Source organism: Garra rufa, chromosome 1 (genome assembly GCF_049309525.1).
Source record: "Garra rufa chromosome 1, GarRuf1.0, whole genome shotgun sequence".
Classification (NCBI taxonomy): Eukaryota; Metazoa; Chordata; class Actinopteri; order Cypriniformes; family Cyprinidae; genus Garra; species Garra rufa.
Window position 1 is genome coordinate 55,100,494 of NC_133361.1, and position 20,839 is coordinate 55,121,332.

The window sequence follows — 20,839 nt, forward strand, 5'->3', positions numbered from 1 at the left end:
GAAAGAAAGACATGAACATTTTGAATGACAATGGGGTGAGTAGATTATCTGTACATTTTTGTTCTGGAAGTGAACTACTGACTGACAATAAAATGATTTCTGAAGGATCGTGTGACTGAAGACTTGAGTAATGATGCTGAAAAGCTTTGGCACAGAAATAAATTACATTTTTAAATGTATTAAAATAGAAAACAGTACACAATATTACTGTTGTATTATTACTGTATTTTTATTCAAATAAAAGCAACCTTGGTGGACACTTTCTCGCAAAAAAAAAGCCACACCTGTGAAAAAAATCATTTCAGAGAAAGATAATGTTTTTTTTTTTCTTTTTAATAATGTGTGTGTGATTTTAAAGGATAACTATTGCCAAAATGCAACCTGGGCTGTTTTTTTTTTTACTGTAAACGAGACAAACTTATATCTAAAAGCATAATTACGACAAACGAGCCGTTTTTGAGATTGACCGTGATTTCGTTTTGTGGTCAATGGCCGGTGAATGGGAGTACTAGGGGCATAACTTTGAGCGCATCAAAATCTATATTTTTATAACACTAAGAAGGCTCGACACACCATGAAACTTTGCTCAAAGTATCGCCTGGGTCTCTACACATGAACTCGAGCATTGAGAACATTGTTTGTGTACACAGAGTTTACTAAAAAGAAAGGTTTTGAACAACTCACTTTCACTGTTTGAGTTTCCACTCACGGCCCTCTTGCCAGTCAAGAAGTGTCGATCTCTGACTGCGAGGAGAGTAAAGATGGATAGCTCCTAAAGCATATTTTCATATAAATGCACGGCTAATTCGTTGTTTTGTCGCAAGTGAAAAACAATATTAACCTTCTAGTTGTAAAAAGAGCCTCATATAAGCCTAATATTTCGTCCTATGGAGTCCATTCATTCGCATTCGGAGATCGACACTTCTTGACTGGCAAGACGGCCGCGAGCGGAAACTCAAACAGTGAAAGTGAGTTGTTCAAAACCTTTCTTTTTAGTAAACTCTGTGTACACAATGTTCTCAATGCTTGAGTTCATGTGTAGAGACCCAGGCGATACTTCGAGCAAAGTTTCATGGTGTGTCGAGCCTTCTTAGTGTTGTAAAAATATCGATTTTGATGCGCTCAAATGTATGCCCCTAGTACTCCCATTCACCGGCCATTGACCACAAAACGAAATCACGGTCAGTCTCAAAACGGCTCGTTTGTCGTAATTATGCTTTTAGATATAAGTTTGTCTCGTTTACAGTAAAAAAAAAAAACAGCCCAGGTTGCATTTTGGCAATAGTTATCCTTTAAAGCATGATAAAGCAAATGTAGGCCATGTTTATTATTTACCAGTTATGCCTACAAACAGGATGTTGTCTGATTAACTTGCATAATATTTTAGTGGCCAAGTAGGTCAGCAGTTTCATAACAGATGTTTTACTGCCAGTGCATTATTACAGTATAAGACTAATGCAGTGATATGTTCATGCTGAATACAAGTGATTTAATTCTGTTTTTAAGCATTGATCCTAGTCCTGATGACACTAAGAGATGTGAATTTGAAAAATTGTCTAATGAGTGCTAGTGTTTACAACACCAGTCTGTATGACGTTCTTTTATAGTTGCTTATATAACAAATGAATGGAATCCACAATTGGATGAACATTTAATACGTGATTATCAAATAACATGGATGACATGAATAATTAACAAGCTATTTCGGCGACACCCATTACTATGTGCAACTGCATGCTAAACTGTAGTGTAATGGTGTACAAATAATAATTTTCATTCCACCAACAACATTTCTATTCATTGATTATACTTGTTATGTTTTTGTTTCAATTGTCTATGCGTATTGACCAGTTTCAGTACGTTTGTTTGTTTGTTTCTCTTCTGGTTAGGACGTGACTGAAGTGGAGCTGGCAGAGGAGCAGGCCAAACAAGAAGACCAAGTCCTTAAGTAAGTCACTACCTGCATTGTAGTACGTAACAAGCAAATGGAGTCAGCCGTTTAGACATGTGATTGAAGACTGACAAGGCTTGTCTTTTGTCTTTTGACTGAATAACTGAATCCTGATGTTGCAACAAAACATTGTTTCTTAAAGCCAAACATACACACAATCACTAATTGAATTCTGGACTTGATATGGTTGTATTAATTATTAGTTTTCTAGTAATAAAAGGATAATTCAACCAAAACTAAAACTTGTTCATGTTGTTCCAAACCCATAAGACTGACTTTCATTAATCTTCAAAACACAAACATAGACAAGTTTGATTAAACCTGAGTCAGTTCTGTCCATTAAATGTCTACCAAAACTTTCACACTTCATAAAGTTCATAAAGACATCATTTAAAAAAATCCATATGAAGTCTTATGAAGATACGTGATCAGCAGAGCTTTTCACGTAAAATCATTTATTACAACTTAATAAACTTTTTGAAGCTTCAAAATGTTGTTGTAATGAACCTTAGATGCAGGGACAGAAATTTCTCATGTTTTATTAAAAGTATATGCACTGTAAAAAGCTTTCACCAGATTCAACTTCTAAACCTTTATAAAAAAGTTCAGAAGCTGCCTTAAGTTTTTAAGTTAAATCAGCTTAAAACAAGTCATTTTAACCTATTTCAGTAAAAATTAGTTGAAATACCTTGTGAGTTTAAATGACTTAAGTTGATTTAACTTAAAATCTTAAGGCAGCTGCTAAACTTAAATTTTTAAGTTGAAACTGATAAACCTTTTTCAATGTGTGTTTCGAAAGTCTTATGTTTTTGAATGATGTGAAGGTGAGTAAATGATGACTGATATTTCATTGTTATGTTAATATAGTTTGAGTGTTTATATTTTTGTGGTGTCTTCGCAGGCAGCAGGAACTGTCAAATTTACTTCATGAGAAGAAGTATCTGAAGGCTTTGGGAATTGCTATCTCTTTGGATCAGCCGCACACTGCATTACGAGTCATCCGAGGTACTTTTTCTTTCTTTTCTCTGCATTAATGAGTCAACATGCCTGGTTTACTTTCCAACCGCATTTGTTTTAAATAGCACCTTGATTGTTAGATATAAAATCAGGTAGAGCCACATTTTATACTTCATGATGTTTATTCGCCTGATGTTTAAAACACTCCCCTACTTCTGTATAATTGTGTTGTGTGTTTTTTTTTTTGGAATGAAGTGAATGATCTTTAGTTCTAGAATGTCGCAATGCAAAATCTGGCCAATTTCCGATTATGATTGTGTAAGATGATGTTTGGTGAATACTTTCTCATTGTCTTTTATTTGAAGGATGTTCTCTTAAAGGTTGTATCAGCGATTTCTAGCCTAAAACATAAAGTGTCAATTTCAGCTGACCTTTCTTCACGATCCGCTCGCTGCCTGCCCCATAAATTGTCTGATGAATTGGCTGATTGGTTGGAACACTGTTTGTTTATGTGTGGAAAGGTTGGTAGTGCCGATTGTTTTTTTTGGCATATCTCGGACCCTAGGCTGACCAGAGAGACGTGGTTTTTTCACAGACAATTTATGGGGCAGGCAACGAGCGGATCGTGAAGAAAGCTCAGCTGAATTTGACACTTTATGTTTCAGGCTAGAAATCGCTGATACAACCTTTAACCAGAGCTTTATGTAAATGCAAATGCAATGTGACAAGTGTATTCAACAGCACTTTTTTAGAAATTCCAGCGCTGCTCTTTTTGCATAACAGGTCAAACCTCAAAAATTAAATAAAAAAGCTATGTATTTGTTGATTTGTCGTGAGGTGATGCAATCCTAATGAATAGACCCATTCAAAGAAAAAAAAAATCAAATTCCTTTAATTACATTCATATATATATATATATATATATATATTAGGGCCGGGACTTTAACGCGTTAATTTAGATTAATTAATTACACAAAAATAACGCGTTAATTTTTTAACACATTTTAATCGCACTTAGTTTTGCACCGCGGAACGTTTCTCGCTGGATGAGATTCGGCGGACCGATTATACTGGAGCACCAACTAGCGTTCAGACAAGATGCGTCCGTCCTAAATAGTATTGTATGTCCCAAATCGTAGTATGTTTAAAAAGTATTCCAAAGATTCCCGGATGGTCTACTACTTAACGATCAATGCACACTCTACCGGCTAATAATGCCCGCAACACACTGCGCCGTGAACGAGGATTCGATTAGAACTACAAACGCGCATAAAAAGTGTTAAAAAACTACAAACATGGAGGATATGAGCGACCAACGGACAGGTAGAGAAAGGGGTTTAAGTGATAAATAATCAGTGTGTAACCTGACAAAAAATATTTTTTAAATGTTATCCGCGTTATATTCCATGTGCAGCAACATTTATAATGATAGGTTTGGTCATTAACGTTTAAATGCATAATTAAGCAAACACAAGAGCAGAGTTCTCGGCATGAAAGACTCGTTAAAGAACGTGCCTCTTAATTTCTCTCTAATACGGTAGGAAATTAAATTAAACTAAATGTAGATAATTGTTAACTGTGATGATTGACAGGGCAGTTTAAACAGTGACAGGATTCAGGTAACTAAGCAACAGAGCGTCCGTTAAAGAAGCAGTTATGACAAAGTAGTATGTCCCAAAGCTTGCCTACTATTCTGCTACACACTCAAAAGTATGTACTTTTCTTCACAAAAAGAGTACATACTTATAGGGCATAGTATAAGTAGGCGAATTGGGACGCAGCAAAACAAACCACAGTGAACATGGACAAAAAAGCTGATGGGACCGCTTTGGTTGGCCCTGTGGATGGGAATTTTTGTTATAAAAAACGAATGGATGGAAGCGTCGATAAGAGCATGGTTGTGTGCAAGCTATGCAACAAGGAATTCGCATATCACCGTAGCACAACAAGCCTATTGCTACACTTAATGGCAATATTGCACTGGTCTGTTGGACTTGGTTGAACAAAAATAAACAATATTTTGTTGCTTAAGCTTATGTATTCAGTCATTATTCAATGGTATACTAAAAATCCATGTAAAAATCTTACTTCTCACTGTTCTCAGGTCAAATATTTATATGCGATTAAAATGCGATTAATTTCGATTAATTAATTACAAAGCCTCTAATTAATTAGATTAAATTTTTTAATCGAGTCTCGGCCCTTTATATATATATATATATATATATATATATATATATATATATATTCATATATATATATTCATCGTATGTATACACACTAAACCTCCGTTACTAATTTGAAAACTTAAGATCTAGCAAAGTAACAAAGGATCGTTGAATATTATGAGAGAGTGTTGGACTGAGCGAGTGTGGGTGCATCTGATACGGCGTTCATTCTTCAGCTCAATCTCATATTCACAATAAAACATTAGTTTAAATGTCCGCTGAAGAAAGCAATATCTTTGTCATACTATCCTTTCATCTTTTAAAAAGTGATTTCCGATGACAGCGCTGCTCAGTTCCTTTGTTGGCTGTGTCTTATAAGCTGTTGTTAAAAAAAAAAAAATCTTTGTTTACAACTAGGGCTGGGCGATATGGCAAAAAAAAATTATCACGATAATTTTTTTCATATCAGTCGATGTCGATAGTTATCACGATAAATGTCAAATCTTTATATCTATCAATATTAAAGGCAGATTTTTACTCCTGAGTGAAAGAAAAACCAGGTAATTATTTATGGTTTATTGTCAGAACATGACAAATACTTTCCAAACAATGATCAATTGAGGTAGAATACAGATTAGAATATTACTAGTAAAATCAACATCAATAGAATACAATATTATTAATATTAATAGAATATATAAAAAGTTTTTTATAAAAAATAAGAACTATAATATAATACAACACTTGTAACATGGCTCTGACTGTAAATGCAGAGTTAAAGTGATTTTTGAGTATATTTATCATTCAGCAAAAATAAGAATAGACAAATCTTTTCAGCATGCCAATCCTCTGTGCAACTGATTTAACACATTTTGTAAAATGTTTTAGCTGTCTGATAATATAAATACAAAATAAAAAAATGGTTCAGGGCTCTGTGCTTACTTTTCTTGCTAGGAGCACTTGTGCTCCTAACTTAAAATATTTAGGAGCACAGTCAAATTTAGGAGCAAATTCTAAACAATAATAAAAACTCTGATAAAAAAAAGTGCCTTCCTATTACGATATTCGACCCCTTAAAGTGATTTACAAGGAAATTTTGTTTTTTACCTTTGTTTTTACCCTTTCATATGTTTAATGAGGCTCAGAGGTGAAATGAATGCAATCAAAATCATAAATTCATGTTGAGATTAATGTTTTTAGTATAAAGTTATGACTACAGAAATATTAAAGATTTAAATAACTGAACAGATCTGCCAGCAGATGGCGGCAAGACACTGATTTAATTACTGAATCATATTCTTTTGATTCGTTCGAAAGGATGATTCATTCGGGATTTAAGCAAGTGATTCTCTTTATGAATGGCAAATTGTATCATTTCACTCGATTCATTTAAAAACGCACGTTCATTCATAAACGAAACACCGCTGTGTTTGAATGGAGATGCGCGCAGTTGTGACTCGTTTCAGAATACTTTTGACGACAAAATGGAACAAAATCAGGCAATAGTGTTGTAGTGAGTCAATGTAAGTCACTTAATAATAACTTCTTGTTTATTTAACTGCTGTATTAAATCAATGTCTCATTTACAAACTCCCTTAAAATTATTAAAAGCTGTCACTCATCTTAGTTCGCGATATCACAAAGCTCTATTATAAACAACGATGCTCTCTATACTGCACAATCAGTCTCTTAATTACACTCTCTTTACACGTTATCATGAAAGGATTCGTGAGATTTGTCCGTGATGCATTACTCAACGTTGCAAAAACACGTAGAAACCTTTGAAGCTCCCCTGAGCGCAAACACAAATATGCTGATCGGGTCAGTCGCACATGGTGCTCCTAAATATTTTTTTTTACAGTCGCACGTAGTAATTTTCAGTCGCAAATGCGAGTGAAATGGTTGCACTGTAGAGCCCTGTGGCTGTAAAGTAAATACTGCGTGCAGCATCCAGAAGTGCAGGCTGAAAAATGCCTGCGCAGCGTTACGTATAGTGCGTAAACATTATCGAGCGATAATCGAACTGTCATTATCGTTTTATCGAGGAAAAAAAAAAAAAAAAACTATATCGTGATAATTATCGTTATCGAATTATCGCCCAGCCCTATTTACAACCCTGTATAATGTAACTAAAATCTCCATCACAAACACACCATTTCCCAAACCTTGTAGAATCTATAATGCAAAGTGCATTTTTTATTTTATTTAGTACTTTCCACAATAACACATTTATAGACTCAACCGTATGTGAACTTTTGAACGGGTTAATTTTTATAAAATGCTGCTATTATTTTATCTTGTGGACTGTATGTAAATATGTTTTGTAAAATATCTTAATCAGGGCAGTACTAAATGGAAAATAACATGCATGTTGGATGACCTGTCTAATTTTTGTAAAATGCTTAACATTTTGCAGATTCTGCAAGGAGTATGTAAATTTTTGACCATAACTGTTTACAACATAAATGTGATACAAATAATTTAATGTCCTTAGATAATGATTATATATATTTTTTAAATAATTTTCTTCAGAGATATCATATTTTATCCATTAGGAGAACACTACATAAACTCACACGTTTATTTTGTGCACCCTATTTTTCACTTTGCTTAAAATGGCCTTTGTCTCTTACAATACAGTTTTTGCAATGCCTGCTTATTGAATTGATACATCTTGAATTCAAAAATTGTGAATGAAATGTTTAAGTCAAGATTATGAATATTACATTTATTTCTACACTGTAAATACTTTGGGAAGTTTGGAGAGTTTAACTTAAAGTTTCCTTCAAATAAGAAAATATTTCATTTATTACTCAAATCCACCAAAATTCTATTAACTATGTTTCAAAACAAAACACCTAAAAAAAACTAAAAAAAAAAATGGTTTAGCCTAAAGCCATGATTCCGGCATCATGTGATGTGGTTTTGTTTTGCAGCATTGAAAATTATGGTAAATGTCTTGTAATGTAATCTCCAATGATCTACCGTCAAGGAGTATATTACTTACCTGTTGACTATATTAAGTTTTTATGGTTTGCAAAATTATGATTCTAATTCAAATAAATGTTAACCTCGAAGAAAATAAAATATGGTTGGCCAGACAGTGCCTGCCATTGAAATTGAGTCAAAATGCTGAAATTATCTGTATATTACCTGTCAACTCATAGTTTGTCTGTAACATAGTTCACAAACTCAGCAACAGAGAAAACATCTTCTCCGTTGTAAAATCAAAATGGCATTTAATAGTTAAACTTGGCACTAAGCAGATAAGTTACACTGATAATAAGTGCCAGTCTTTGGAAATATCATCTGAAAGCTGAATAAATAAGCTTTCCATATTTGGCCAAAATACAATTATTTGAGAATCTGTAATCTGAGGGTGCAATAAATCAAAATATTAAGCCTTTAAAGTTGTCCAAATGAAGTTCTTAGCAATGCATCTTACTAATCAGAAATTAAGTTTTGATATATTTACGGTAGGCAATTTACAAAATATCTTCATGGAACATGATCTTTAGCATAAAAGAAAAATGGATAATTTTGACCCATACTATGTATTTTTGGCTATTGATACTAATATATACATGCTACTTAAAACTGATGTTCCTTTTCTTAAATGCTCAACAGAAATTCGCCAGCAGGAAAATGGGATACAGGAGCTGGAAAAGACCCTCCTGAAACTTCGTCAGGATCAGAAAGGTTAGACGTCTTGTGATGGTGCACTTAGATCACCAGATTCATTTTGTTTGCATTGCCTGATTGTGATGTGTGTTGTTTTCAGAATCGGTGCTGCGGTACTCTGTGGTGTGGAACACTAATTCACGCAGCTGTCTGGACGCCCAGGCCGTCCTGCAGGTGCTCCTCACACACCTGAGCCCAGAGGAAATCCTGCAGTATCAAGGCGCTCGTACTCATCTAGAAGGCCTTATACCGTACACAGGTTGGTTGTTATTTGCATTCCCAGATTAAACATAAACCATTAAAATTTCTAGCAATTGCATTGAAAATGGCTATATAAATGATTGTTTCTAATTTGCAGAGAGACATATGCAGCGGATTGGCCGTCTCCTGCAGTCATCAATGTTTCTGGATTACATGTGGCAGAAAATGCGTATTACAGGTGGTAAAGACAGGTAAAAACAAGCTCCCAAAACTTCCTGGTTGTATATTCATTAAAAAAAGGAAGGTGTGCTTGCTAAGGGAAGCATCTGTGTAGCAGTTGCTCGTGGTTAATGATCTAAACATCCTTTGAACTGTGAGTCTTAAACTTTGCATCCAAAACGAGTCCTTTATGTTTGTGCTATAAAAATTAATGATGCAATAGCCTAGCGAACATCTTACAGCATCGGAGAACCCAGCCAAATTTTCTTGGGTAAGCACTACTTGTTCTTGCAAGAAAGCAAATATATAAATCTAAATACGGTTGTAAAGGTTTTTACTCAAGTAGATGCCACCACAGTAAAGTGTCACATACAAAATTAAATTACTTGTAAAGATGTTTATTTACTGAGTGACCCGTCTGCAGTTCTGTAGAATGACATGAGTCACCGCTTAATTACAATCTTTCAGGAAGTGGGTTTAAATAAATACAGTGCACCCAGGTTTCCTTTTATGTAATCAACATTTCTCTCACCTATTGATAATTCACTCAAACATCTTGAGTTTTTACATGCTAAACATCTTGCCAAATTTTCACTTGCTATTGTTGTCATTGGCTTGCATCACTGACTTGAGTTTCTTCAGTTGTTGACAATTTAAACACAAAAATGTAACAATGCCAAAAGTTCAAATAAGGTTTCAGGTTAACCCTTTTATTAACTCAATCTAGTGACCAAAGCATGCAACGTGCATTTGAAATCTGATTTGTGCACTAAATCAGCAGAAACTATTTTACAGTCTGCTTATTTTCGAAAGGTCAGAACAGACGTTGGAACAGACATCTGGCGTCACTCATTGTCAGTGGACAAGCACCAATAGTATTAGTAAAAATCAACCCTTGAGATGAAAAAATGCCTCAGGTGTTGTGAAAATGTTAGTGTTATGACAGGAGGGACAAATATGAATGTTCACAAACTTATATACATTAACTACCATTCAAGCGTTTGGGGTCAGTCAGACTTAAAAAAAAAAAAAATTAATACTTATATTAAATGTAATATATACATTTTTGTAAGAAATTAATACTATTATTTAGCATGGTTGCATTTATATATAACTTTTTAATACATAACTCTGCAAACACATTAAGAATTTATAATTGATAATACAACATTGATAATATGATTATTTCTTGCAGCAAATCGGCATTTTATAATGATTTCTGAAGGATCATGTGACACTGAAGACTGAAGTAATGATGCTGAATATTCAGCTTTACATCACAGAAATAAATTAAATTTTAAAATATAGCTGTAAGCAGCAATTAAGGACAAAATGAGGAGCTAAGCATGGCATGGATCATCAGAACAGCTGTAGCAATGAGTAACTGAAACCATTTTTAGATGAGTTCAGTCAAAATGGCTCAAAAATCATAAATACAACTACTGGCTTATTACTTTTGACCAATAGGTGGCGCTATTATTAAACAATGTGGTGTTATCTGTGTGAGGTGATAATGGCACACACAAAGTTTGGTGTCAATGTGTCAAAGATTTGCAGAGATACAGCACCAGACACATTTTAGCAAGATTCCAGCAAATTCCTTGATGCGTTAAACTATAACGGTTTTGTAAATCAACTTGAAATCCATAACTTTTTGCCAACATGGTCTGAAATAAGTCAAATTTGGTCAAAATTGGACCAATAGTCTAGGAGGAGTTAAACAAAAAAGTTGGTTTACAACATAAAGGAAAATGGTGAACAAAAAGTTAAACTATGGCAAACTTAGTATTTATATTCTCAGCATGACCCAAAGAATATATTGAGATCAGTTTCATTTTAAATAGGCCAATTTAGTCAAAAGATATTAGCATTTTTTAAAATTGCATTATAAATTTTTACCCCCAAACTTTGAGTACTGTCAGATCATAGTGTCGAAGACACACGCCAAGTTTAGTAACGATACGCCAATGCATTCATAAAATATAGCATTTTATGACAAAATCTAAAATGGTTGACATGGGAAAATGTAACAAGTACTGCTCACTGCAGAGCCAAATGGCCTCCAGCTCCACCTCTGAGTGAACAAATGGGTGGAGTTAAGGTTAGGGATAGGGTAGCTCCTCCCATATGGCTCTGCAGCAAGCACCCTCTCAAATGTAATGTGATTTTTGGCCAAACCATTCAGAACTAATAAGCAAAAGCATTATTCGAGAACAGTTTGACTTACCAACTTAAATTCCATAACTTTTTGCCAGCATGGTCTAAAGATGATCTGAGTAAATATTGGTGAAAATCAGACAAACCGTCTAGGATGAGTTCAAAAAAGTAGGTTGAAATTTTGGACAGATGGTGGCACTAAGAGGGACTGACTCTGAGTTTGCTATGGTGACAGCTCAGACTGTCCTCTATCTGTGTGCCAAATTTCACAACTTTCCCGCAATCGCTTCTATGGGATGAAATAGACTCGAGTGGAAGAAACAGAAGATGAATAATAATAACCTTCGGTGCTTGGCCAACAAATATATTCAAATAGAAAACAGTAATTTAAAATTGTAATTTACCATTTTTACGGCATTTATCAAATAATGCAGTTTTTATGAGCACAGGAGAACTTAGAAAATCTTTTGAAAAGCAGTGTTTGTGTTTCCCCTCTGATTCATTTTTATTTTTTTCATTACATCACCTATTTATCTGCTGTTTTTTTTTTTCTAGTGTGAACTTGGATGAGGATGATAATGTCGATGAGATGGACACCAGCCCTCAGTCCATCTTCATGATAGACAAGCGACCAGGGAATGTGACAGACATTCAAGTATGTGAGCAGCAACAAGAAGATAAAGAGGAAGATCTGGAGGATTCAATAGAAGAAGAGGAGCTTCTTGATGAAGATGAAAGTGTCAGCACATCTAAAAGCGCTCGTGTGAACGGCATGAAGCAGAACGGTGTGAACCCTGTTGAAGATGGAGGTCAGGTGTCCAGTGAGGAGAGTGAAGATGAGGAGGATGTTGTGGAAATTAACACCAAGTCTCTTCCCACCAAATCTATGGATTCTGGCCCCTCCAAAACAGCAAAAATAAGGTGATTGGCTGCTGAAGCTGTCAATCATGACTCATGAGTCTTTTATTATTTGGTATTCTTTGTTGAATTGTTGGACTACTTATAATCTATTTGAATATTTGACATAAATAGCGGTTTCCTGTTTATGTCACCACAATTGCGAAATACTCTTAAATGGATTTTTTTATGTAGTTGTTTTGTCATTCCTCAAAATAATGTTCATATGTAATGGAAAAGAAGAATAAATTTGATTCCCCTTTATATGTTGGAAATTGTTTTCTGTGATCCCAGAACGTTCTAGCAGTATCTCAGAACTCAACCATTTCTAAAAGCAAACTTTCATGCTCTTGTTAGAATAATGTGTGTTCAGTCCTTTGAATGAAACTGTGGCTTTTTACTCGCTTCGGTTTTCTTGAAACGTTCATTATCTTGTGCAAGCAGTGAGTCATGGATTGGCATAAGCGTCGGATACTCCAAGCACATCTGTGATGCACAACTTGAGTTGAAAGAATGCAGGTTGAATGCAGTTCACTCTCCCTTTTGACCAATTACCATCTAAACCTGTTTTTTCTCGAGTAATCTTGACATTTTCTTAATATAGTGTTAACCCTAGCTATGCGTAGACAGACAAGTCATTTGTCTGTCCCCAGAGAGATATGTGACATTACTCAATTACAGTGCATCGAAACATACCGTACCATCATGCAAGATTTTAGACTGAATTCGCTGTTGCAGTCACGTCTGGTTACCAAAACATATTTTGTTTTAGTGTCTGATTAGAACACTGTGTACAGTTTTAACTGCTGACTTGTAGCGGTTTACTTGGCTTTTTTGTTTAGGTTATTTACTGTTCACTAGGCATATGCCATGCAATACAATCTTGGTTCTAGAAAAGAAAAATAGGTAAAATACAAATGCAAAAATTGAAACCAGCCTTTTAGAATATGTCAGGGGTTTCCAATCCTGCTTTTTGGAAACAGTGGCCCTACAGGAGCAGGATTTGATGCCTCAGGTTTATGCAGTTGCAATAATAGTAATTAACGTCAAAAAGGAATAGCCTGGAAAGCTACTTTCCTGCTGATTTCATATCCAACACCTCTCCAACATTTTGCATTTGGCAGGATGCTTTTATCCTAACGGTTTTTAGCCATTCCTGCTTGGGAATCAAATCCATGACCTTGTGTTGCTAATGCCAAACTCTGCTTTTCAAGATGCTGGAATAAATAGCTGGTTAAGGTGGGATCGATTGAGTTGGAGCTAAAGATTGGAAACCTATGACTTGAAGTTGGACATTATTCCTTAAAGAACTTATCTGGCCCTAAGCTGTTTTTTAGTGTGTGTTCAAACTTGTCATGTTTGGTTCGATTAAGACGAATTCTGGTGCGACTTTGTTCATTTGATTAAGTGTGAATGCCATCCAAACCTTGGTATGCCCGGGACAAACGGACCAAGACTGCTAAAAAGACACTTTTTGTTTAGGGTGTTTGGTGAGTTCCGTCAGGAAATATACGTCATTCAACCCGAGCAATCAGGTTGTGAAAGTATCACTATGCCTTTAGGTTTGTTATCCTTTGGTTCACTTTCAGAAATGCCAATGTGAATGCTAAGCGGACCAGGACCGAATGAACCAAACTACAAGTTTGAACACACCCTCAGATATTTTCACCATACATTATGCTAAATATTATATGCTCCTCATACATTAGATTACTACTACGAGTTGTAGTGAATTGCAGGTTATAGGGCCCAGTTTATGACACAATAGTGGACACAGGTTTGCTACATTTTTATTGGATCTTGGTGGAAGATGCCCAATCGTAAGTCCTGTCCTTCCCGGGCCTAGTACCAGAGATGATCTTCTTGGACTGAAGGACAGGACTGAAAGGATAGATACACTAACAGACACAACAATTTCTGAGTCTCCGGCTTGTTTAGTAGGAGATATTAACAGATCAGCAAATTTCTGAGTCTCCAGCACTTCCAGTGAGACAAAACCGTTCTGAGTCTCCTATTTGGAGAGATGTTAAAGAGATAGTTTACCCCAAAATTTTAATTCTGTGATAAATTACTCAGCCCCATGACGTTCCAAACCATAAGACCCGTAAAACCTGCATGCACTGCGATTTATTTAAATGGACCTTGAAAGTGGAAGGGTCTTTGCTGTCTATGAAGGGTCAGAAAGCTTACGGATTTCATCAAAAGTATTTTAATTTGTGTTCTGAAGATGAACGAAGGACTTACAAGTTTGGAATAGCATGAGGGTGAGTAGATATTGCCAAGTTTCGTAACGATATGCCAATGTGTTTGTAAATAATGCGTTTTATGACAAAATCCAAAATGGCTGACATGGAAAAATGTGATGTGATTTTTGGCCAAACCATTCAGAAGTTATAAGCAAAAGCATTGTTCGAGAACAGTTTGACTTACCAACTTGAATTCCATAACTTTTTGCCAGCATGGTCTAAAGATGATCTGAGCCAATTTTTGTGAAAATCAGAAAAAAACGTCCAGGTTGAGTAAAAGAAAGTAGGTTTTTCAAATATTAAAAATAGTGAAAAAACTTGACCTTATGATTTTTAAATATTGTTGTCCATTTGACTCTGCCTGAGCCATGGATTTCAAAAGCCATTATTAGCAAAAACATGAGTGAAAATGTGGACAGTTGGTGGCGCTAGAGGGATTGACTTAGAGACTCCAGATTTGCTATGGTGACAGCTCAGACTGTCCTCTATCTGTGTGCCAAATTTCACAACTTTCCCACAATCGCTTCTATGGGATGCCATAGACTCGAGTGGAAGAACCGGAAGATGAATAATAATAACCTTCGGTGCTTGGCCAACATATATATTCAAATAGAAAACAGTAATTTAAAATTGTAATTTACCATTTTTACGGCATTTATCAAATAATGCCGTTTTTATGAGCACAGGAGAACTTAGAAAATCTTTTGAAAAGCAGTGTTTGTGTTTCCCCTCTGATTCATTTTTAGTTTTTTCATTACATCACCTATTTATCTGCTGTTTTTTTTTTTTTCTAGTGTGAACTTGGATGAGGATGATAATGTTGATGAGATGGACACCAGCCCTCAGTCCATCTTCAAGATAGACAAGCGACCAGGGAATGTGACAGACATTCAAATATGTGAGCAGCAACAAGAAGATAAAGAGGAAGATCTGGAGGATTCAAAAGAAGAAGAGGAGCTTCTTGATGAAGATGAAAGTGTCAGCACATCTAAAAGCGCTCGTGTGAACGGCATGAAGCAGAACGGTGTGAACCCTGTTGAAGATGGAGGTCAGGTGTCCAGTGAGGAGAGTGAAGATGAGGAGGATGTCATGGAAATTACCACCAAGTCTCTTCCCTCCAAATCTACGGATTCTGGCCCCTCCAAAACAGCAAAAATAAGGTGATTGGCTGCTGAAGCTGTCAATCATGAGTCTTTTTTATGTAGTGTTTTTTGTTGCATTGATGGACTGCTTATCTACTTATCTTTTTGAATATTTGACATACATATCTTCCTGTTTACCACCCATGACCAAAATTGCGAAATACTATTAAATGGAATTATTTTTTTTTATTTTTTTTTTGTAGTTGTTTTGTCATTCCTCAAAATAATGTTCTTAGCTAATGGAAAAGAAGAATACATTTTATTTCCCTTTACGTGTTGGAAATTAAGTTTCTGTGATAATGCCACCCTCCACAGAACTTGTACCGATCCCAAAACATTCTTTTAATATCTGACTCTTGCGGTTTCTCAGAACTCTAGCACTGATCAAACAACAATTTCTAAAAGCAAAGCTTTCATGCTTTTGTTGTAATAGTGTGTATTCAGTCCTTTTAATGACACTGTGGCTTTTTACCCTTTTACGCTTCGGTTATCCTGAAACGTTCAGTATCTTGTGCAAGCATTGAGTCATGGCTGCTTAAAACAGTATTGATTGTTGGACAGATTGCCAAAAACATTGTATACTCTGAGTGCATTTGTGATGCACAGCTTGAGTTGAAAGAATGCAGGGTGCTTGCAGTTCACTCTCATTATTGAGAGATTACCATCTAAACCTGTTTTTTTATCGAGTTGATCTTGACCTTTACATAACATCGTGTTAACCCCAACTATGTGTAGACAGACAAGTAATTTGTCTGTCCACAGAGAGATACATGACATTACTCAATTACAGTGAATCAAGTGAATGCAAGATTTTAGACCGGATTTGCTGTGAAGCAGGGCTACAGGATACCAGAAAGCCAAGAAACAAATAATGTTTCATTTGTTGCAGTCACATCTGGTTACCAAAAACAGATTTTGTTTTAGTGTCTGATTAGCACACTGTGTACAGGTTTGACTGCTGACTTGTATCGGTTTACTTGGCTTTTTTAGGTTATTTACTGTGCACTAGGCATATCCCATGCACTAAAATCTTGGTTACAAAAAAACAATAGGTGAAATACAAATGCAAAAATTTAAACCAGCTTTTTAGATTATATCAAAGGTTCCCAATCCTGCTTTTGAAAACTCTGCAAAAGAGTGTCCCTACAGGAGCAGGATTTGATGCCTACGGTTTATGCAATAGTAATAATAGCAATTAACTTAACAAAGGAATAGCTTGGAGAGCTGCTTTCCAGCTGATTTCATATCCAACACTTCTCCAACAGTACATCACAATACTCAAAAAGGTCATGTTTCCTTATGCTGAAGAGGAAATGCCCTTGAACTGGGTGTTTCAACAAGACAACGACCCCCAACAAACCAGTAAGTGAGCAGCATCTTGGTTCCAGACCAACAAGATTAACGTTAAGCAGTGGCTTGCCCAATCCCCGGACCTTAATACCATAGAAAACTTGTGGGGTGACATCGAACATGCTGTTTCTGAGGCAAAACCAAGAACTGCAGGGGAATTGTGGTGTGTAGTACAATCGTTCTGAGCTGGAATAACTGTTCACACGTGCCAGAAGTTGATCGACTCCATGCAACATAGATGTGAAGCAGTTCTGGTTATACAACTAAATATAAATTCAGTGATTCACAAGAAAGCTAAATCTACAAGTTTTGTTGAGTTTATACAGTAAATGCGTGACTTTGCAAAGAAGAATGTAGACACTGCTATTTTTTGAACTGCTTAATATTTATTTTTCTTTACTTTCAGTAAAGTGATAACACATTTGATCATTTTTTCATGTTTTTATTTAGAATAGAATTTGCAGTGTTCCCAATGCATTTGCATGTATTGAAATTAAAGTTATTATAATGATTGTGAGCTTTACTCACTTTTTTAGACACACTGCTATTATTTTGAACACAACTGTACAATGCATATAAGGCACAAGTGATATTTTCCACTGTGGAAAAAAGAGGGAAAACTCGGAAAGACAAATTCTTGGATAAAACACTGTAAAATATCATTTGTTGATCATTACTTTTTCTACAGTAAAAGATCATATACATATGATCATTTGTAACCCATCATTTGTAACATACTGTATGTAATATTCTGTTTCAAGAATAAGATCTAAACTTCTAGTTCTAGTTCTAGTAGTATAAATGTATAGACAGATTCTCTCCTGAAGCTCCATAAATTGTCCATCAAATAATCAACTCTTGGATGCTCTTTGCAAACATCAGCCTAACTAGTTCTATGCAGGTTTTTGCGTGTGACTGTGGTGCAGCGTTTGAGTATCTCCTGAGCATGGGGTCTGGGTGGTATCCTGGGACTCGAGGGTATCTTGTTAAGACAAGGGTCTGATCTGCTGCCGATCATCTTGCCTTCACCAGCACTTTCAGGGCTTAGGCTGCTGGGAGAGTCAAGCGTAGGGGTGCGACTCCGGCGTAATTGCTCTTCTGCGTCCGAGCGATTTAGCGAATCGCTGCCGGAGAAGCTGCTGTCGTCGCTGAACTCGTCATCGCTCAGACTGTTTTGCTGACCGTTCTTGACAAACTCCACTCGGATTGACGGCGGAGTCAGCTGTGTTCCACGAGCATCTGGAAGTCTACTCATTGATCGTGACATCTGCTTATTTCTAGGGTCCAGGATGCTTCCTGGAGGTCCCAGGTTGCCCTGGGATCGGCTAAGCTCATAACCGGAGACCTTTAAGAAATTTTCTCCAGGAAGTTGAAGCTGTGCCAAGTTAAGAGTGGAGCTGGTCATCTCCCTCTTAGCGGGCATCAAGTGAATCCGTGGGTTGTTGTATGGTTGCAGGTACATAGATGGAACAAATCCTGCCTTTCGATTGTACCTGGGGGATAGACAAAGACAAAGAGATCTCTCAATTGTTGAGGAGTGATCTAGAAGCAACAATAGAGCTTATATAAAATCATTGAGTAGTTCGGTTTCATTCTTTGGAAATGAACAAGGAAGAAACATCATCTGCACACACTGCCAAAACTAGTCCTTAAAAATGAGAATGTAATGCAAGTGCCTAATTTGTTTCTGACAAATGAGCAGGTAAACGTTTCCTGCCTGTTAGGTAACTGGTGTGTATTTCACCTGCTCATTTTTCTTAGTAAATGATATGGAGAATTACCTCACGATCCACCAGCCGTTGTCAGACTTCTGCAAAACCTCCACCACACACCCGATCTCAATTGATAGTTCATCACTGTTCATGGATTTGTAACTTTTGGCAGCAACGTAGAAAACACCTGACGGATGAAAAAAATAGGATCTGGTTAAGAACAACCTGGTCAACAAATAAATACATTCCTGCATGGGTTTTGAGTTCAGCTCCAATCCTAATCAAACACACTTGGACCAGGAAATCAAGGTTTATTACGATTCAGGATTACTACAAACGTCCAAACTTGGATGTCCAAATTTGGGCCTGAACTTTGCAGGATGTTGGTCCTCCAGGACCAGGATTGTTACTATTGATTTATGCATTGCAGTAGTTTGCAACAACAAATGTATAATTTTCCATCAAGATACAGGGATAATTAGGTCAGTTTCCATATTGGTTTCCAAAGAAAGGCTGATTCACATCACAAGAATGTAAAACATTCACAGTGCGACCAAACTGGTTTTATTTCCAAATAAATGCAGCCAGTATACATTAGAAACCACTAAACCGCTACTTACTTTCGACATCCATCACATCAGGACCATCCTCATCCATCTCATCTCTTTGCAGATACGGAGCAGGAAACCAAGCGAGACGTTTGGCTTCATTTTCCACCAGCCACCATCCTGATGAGACAAAGTAGGGTCAGCAAACAAGAATTTCTGATTCTGAGTGCTTCTGTGTAATCTGGCAAACGATTCAAAGGCCAAATGAGTCCTCACCTTTTTGGTCCTTGATGAGCACATCCACAATCTCATCCACCTCAACCTTGAAGGGCTGATTCTTGGTGTCCTTGGTTTCATAAGTAGCTATGCATCGGTATGTTTCAGCAACAAAGGGTTGTGTGACATTGCTCATTCCAACATTACCGCCGCCAGTAGACATTTCTGATGGCATGATCACGATACTGCCAAAAACAAATCAGAATCTTTAATTAGGTTCTGTTCCAGAGATTTCCTATCCACCTTATTGTTCAATGACTTCTGGTTCATAAGCCACATATATTTATTTTCTACTATGCTTGTTTTTGAAGGGTCAGCTTACCTGTTTTTGGCAAAGTTAGAATCGAGGTCCTGAGATTTGGGAAGCAGGAACTGGAGGAGCTCTGAGCTATGGCAGATACGCGGATCGCTCTTCAGCAGTTCACTGCAGTATTCGTCCAGAGCCTTCAGTCTGAGCACCGACTTACTTGGGCTCCACTTTTGCATGTTCTTCTGTACTCGTGCAGCTGCAAATACATATTTAAATATATGAATTCATAATACTGGCTGTTTTTGAATTTGCACCTTGTTTAAAGAGTAACTGGCAGAGTGTTTACCTTTAAATTTGGGAACAATCCTTCCTGACCTTTTAATGGGGTTTGAAGGAGGGAACTTCTTCTTGAGTTGTCTCTACAGTAGAAAGCATGTAGATATTAGTAGTTATTCTACTTGACACAAGTCAATACATGTGACCCTGTCACCCTGGACCACAAAACCAGTAACACAGGTGTATTTCTAGCAATAGCCAACAATACCCATTGTATGGGTCAATATTATCATTAATATTAGGATATTAAGTAAAAATCATGATATTTTGTAAATTTCCTACTGTAAATATATCAAAACATAATTTTTAATTAGCCTAGTAATATGCATTGCTACACTCTTAAACATAAAGGTTCCAAAAGTGTGTTTTTCGCAGTGATTCCATAGAAGAGCCATTGTTGGTTCCCCAAAGAACCTTTCAGTGAACAGTTCCTAAAAGATCGATTTTGAAGAACATTTTAAAAAGCTAAAGAACCTTTTGTGCGTTCCAAAGGTTTCATGGATGTTCAAGGCTCTTTATGGAACCATCGATGACAATATAAGAACCTTTATTTTTTAAAGTGTAAGAACTTCATTTGGACAACTTTAAAGGCAATTTTTTTTTTTTGCACCCTCAGATTCCAGATTTTCAAATGGCTGTATCTCGGCCAAATATTGTCTTATCATAACAAACCAAACATCAGTTGAAAGCTTAATTATTCAGCTTTCAAGTGATTTTATGACTTTTATGTTTTTGTGGACCAGGGTCA

At 36.2% G+C, this 20,839-nt stretch overlaps 2 protein-coding genes across 2 annotated transcripts in view; one reads left to right on the top strand and one right to left on the bottom strand.

Annotated features, from left to right (window-relative positions):
• tbl3 (transducin beta like 3) overlaps positions 1-12,495 on the top strand; it is a 29,342-nt gene extending 16,847 nt beyond the window's left edge. The window contains exons 18-23 of the mRNA XM_073833800.1: positions 1,890-1,948; positions 2,853-2,956; positions 8,704-8,775; positions 8,858-9,016; positions 9,116-9,209; positions 11,890-12,495. Of these exons, the coding sequence (XP_073689901.1) occupies positions 1,890-1,948; positions 2,853-2,956; positions 8,704-8,775; positions 8,858-9,016; positions 9,116-9,209; positions 11,890-12,259 (858 nt within the window). The 3' untranslated portion in view covers positions 12,260-12,495. The remainder of the gene's footprint in view (positions 1-1,889; positions 1,949-2,852; positions 2,957-8,703; positions 8,776-8,857; positions 9,017-9,115; positions 9,210-11,889) is intronic.
• A 5,063-nt stretch (positions 12,496-17,558) lies between these two features.
• Positions 17,559-20,839, bottom strand: part of gid4 (GID complex subunit 4 homolog) — a 25,603-nt gene continuing 22,322 nt past the window's right edge. The window contains 4 exon segments of the mRNA XM_073842924.1: positions 17,559-18,462; positions 18,751-18,868; positions 19,284-19,409; positions 19,506-19,636. Of these exon segments, the coding sequence (XP_073699025.1) occupies positions 17,853-18,462; positions 18,751-18,868; positions 19,284-19,409; positions 19,506-19,636 (985 nt within the window). The 3' untranslated portion in view covers positions 17,559-17,852.